The sequence below is a fragment of the Penaeus japonicus genome, unplaced genomic scaffold (genome assembly GCF_977035675.1).
Source record: "Penaeus japonicus unplaced genomic scaffold, GWHDUDI00000001_assembly GWHDUDI00000028, whole genome shotgun sequence".
NCBI lineage: Eukaryota > Metazoa > Arthropoda > Malacostraca > Decapoda > Penaeidae > Penaeus > Penaeus japonicus.
The window spans coordinates 5,398,406-5,400,905 of record NW_028234430.1 but is presented as its reverse complement, the minus strand read 5'-3'; the positions used below and the strand labels follow the sequence as shown (position 1 = coordinate 5,400,905).

The 2,500-nt window shown below is 50.5% G+C and overlaps 1 protein-coding gene across 1 annotated transcript in view; it reads right to left on the bottom strand.

The window, feature by feature from the left end:
- The window catches only part of LOC122246991 (tyrosine-protein kinase CSK), a gene marked incomplete in the record, with an annotated part of 23,469 nt that overhangs the window by 12,967 nt on the left and 8,002 nt on the right, over positions 1–2,500 (bottom strand). Inside the window, 2 exon segments of the mRNA XM_086553391.1 lie at positions 17–149; positions 1,072–1,289. Coding sequence (XP_086409517.1) covers positions 17–149; positions 1,072–1,289 — 351 coding nt within the window.

The following is a 2,500-nucleotide window of genomic DNA, read 5'->3' as shown; positions in this document are numbered from 1 at the left end:
CCTCCCCGCTCCCTACCTTTCGCTCGAAGCAGACGCAGAGGGTGTAGTCTCCGGGAAAGTTGGTGGACTCGCGCACCAGGAAGAGGCCGTCCTCACGCGGCGTCAGCAGGTTCTCGGCTTCCTCGCGGCTGATCTTGCCGTGGAACCATCTGGAAGGATTCAGGGGCGTCGTGAGGGACTTTGGAGTCGTTTTTTTGGGGGGGTGGGTGGGGGGGGGTGGACTTGGGGGGTTGGGGGTGTGGACTTGGGGGGTGTTGGGGTGTGGGTTTGGGGGGGTTGGGGTGTGGGTTGTTCTTTCGGGTGGGTTTGGAAGCTTCTGGATCAATTCGGGGCGTGTGGGAATTTGAAGTCAGCCTTTGTTTTGGACGGTTTAGGGCGTGGGGAAATTTGAAGTTGATTACTGTGGGTGGCTTTGCTGTGGAACAATCTGGAATAATTTAGGGCGTGAGTGAATTCCTAGTCTGTTACAGATGGGTGGCTGTGCCGCGAGATTCTCTAGGAACAGTTGATAGCGTAAGGAACATCTTAGTTAAACCTAGTAAGAACAGTCTAGGGCGTGAGGGGATTTGTCCTCGGCGATCGCGGGTGGTTCTCGAGTGGTACTCTCTGGATACAAGGGCGGGATGAAGGAAAATGATTGTTATTTCTTGTAATGCGATCTGTCATGTCATATACTACGGGTGTTCTGTCATGGAAGTGTCTGGAACGAGGGAAGTGGCATGAGGGAATGTCATGTCGTTCATTGTGGGTGTTCTGTCATGGAAGTGTCTGGAACGAGGGAAGTGGCATGAGGGAATGTCATGTCATTTATTGTAGGCGTTCTGTCATGGAAGTGTCTGGAACGAGGGAAGTGGCATGAGGGAATGTCATGTCGTTCATTGTAGGTGTTCTGTCATGGAACCATCTGGAACAACGGTAGGGGCATGAGGAAACGCCGTGTTATCAACTCCAGGACACTTGGATAGTTAACCATCTTGAGAAATTATTAGTCAATTATTATGCATGAATTGTCCACGGAATATATCAACCAACCAATCAAATCAAACCAACCAAATCAACCAATCAACTCACGCCATAGTATTGAGCTTGACCTCCTTCCTGCTCTCCGTGACGTACGAGGTGGGTATCATGCCCTCCATCCCGTCGCGATTCCGGGCCTTGACCCAGTTGGCGTCGTTGGTGGCTCGGACGATGGTCAGCCGCTCCAGCTTGGAGAAGGGCAGGTCCTCTGGCGACGTGCCCGAGAACGCATAGCTGGCCACCACCTCCGTGTCAGGAGCGAAGGGGCCCTGGGGGGGTTGGAATGGAGGGAGGGAGGGAGGGTAGGTAGGAGGGTGGGTGGGTGGGTGGGTGGGTGGGTGGGTGGGAAGGTGGGAGGGTAGGTAGGAGGGTGGGTGGGTAGGAGGGTGGGTGGGTGGGTGGGTGGGAGGGAAGGAGGGTGGGTGGGAGGGAGGGAGGGAGGGAAGGTAGGAGGGAGGGAGGGAGGGAGAAAGGAAGGGTGGGTGGATGGGTTGATGGGGGTGAAGGTGGGTGGGTGGGCGGGGATAAAGGTGGGCATTGGGGGGTTAGGGGAAAAATAGGGGGGAGGAAGAGAAAGTTGTTTTATTAGTCACAAAAATAGATACATATGTTTTATTCTAACTTATTTATTTGTTTATCTATTTTGCCCTTTTTAATTCATATTTTTTAAAACTCTATCCTAGGTTTTTTACTCTCCGCATGACTTACTTTCTTTTTTGTCTCTACGCGGCCGTGTAATAAATATAAACATATATAAATATATATATATATATATATATATATATATATTTTTTTTTTTTTTTTTTTTTTTTTTTTTTTTCTTATCACGAATACACTGCCCTACACGTGATGGTGATTGAGAGTAATAAGGAAACCAAGACCAAGTCTCCTTGAATGAGTAAAAATCTCGAAAACAAAATGAGGAGAGGTGAGGGATGTTCTCTGCCAACATTTTTATGGACTCATATCTACTGCTATTTTTACTTTTACTATTACTACGGTGTTTTATGACTGACTGTCGTCCCCCTCCCTCTCTCTCTTATTCTATTACACACGCTCGCACTCACTCACAAACATATGCGCTCTCTCTCTCGCTCTCGCACTCTCTCTCTCTCTCTCTCTCTCTCTCTCTCTCTCTCTCTCTCTCTCTCTCTCTCTCTCTCTCTCTCTCTCTCTCTCTCGCTCTCACTCCCCTCTCACACCACTCTCTCTCTCACTCCCACTCTCACTCTCTCTCTCGCTCTCGCTCCCCCTCTCACTCCCATTCCCACTCCCACTCCCCCTCTCACTCTCACTCTCACTCCCCCTCTCACTCTTACTCTCACTCCCACTCTCAATAAACTCGTCAAAGTCAAAAAGTCCCCCTCTCACTCCCACTCCCCCTCTCACTCTCACTCCCCTCTCACTCCCACTCCCACTCACTCTCACCCTCACTCCCACTCTCATTCTCACTCCCACCACCCCACCCCCTCCCTCCCAC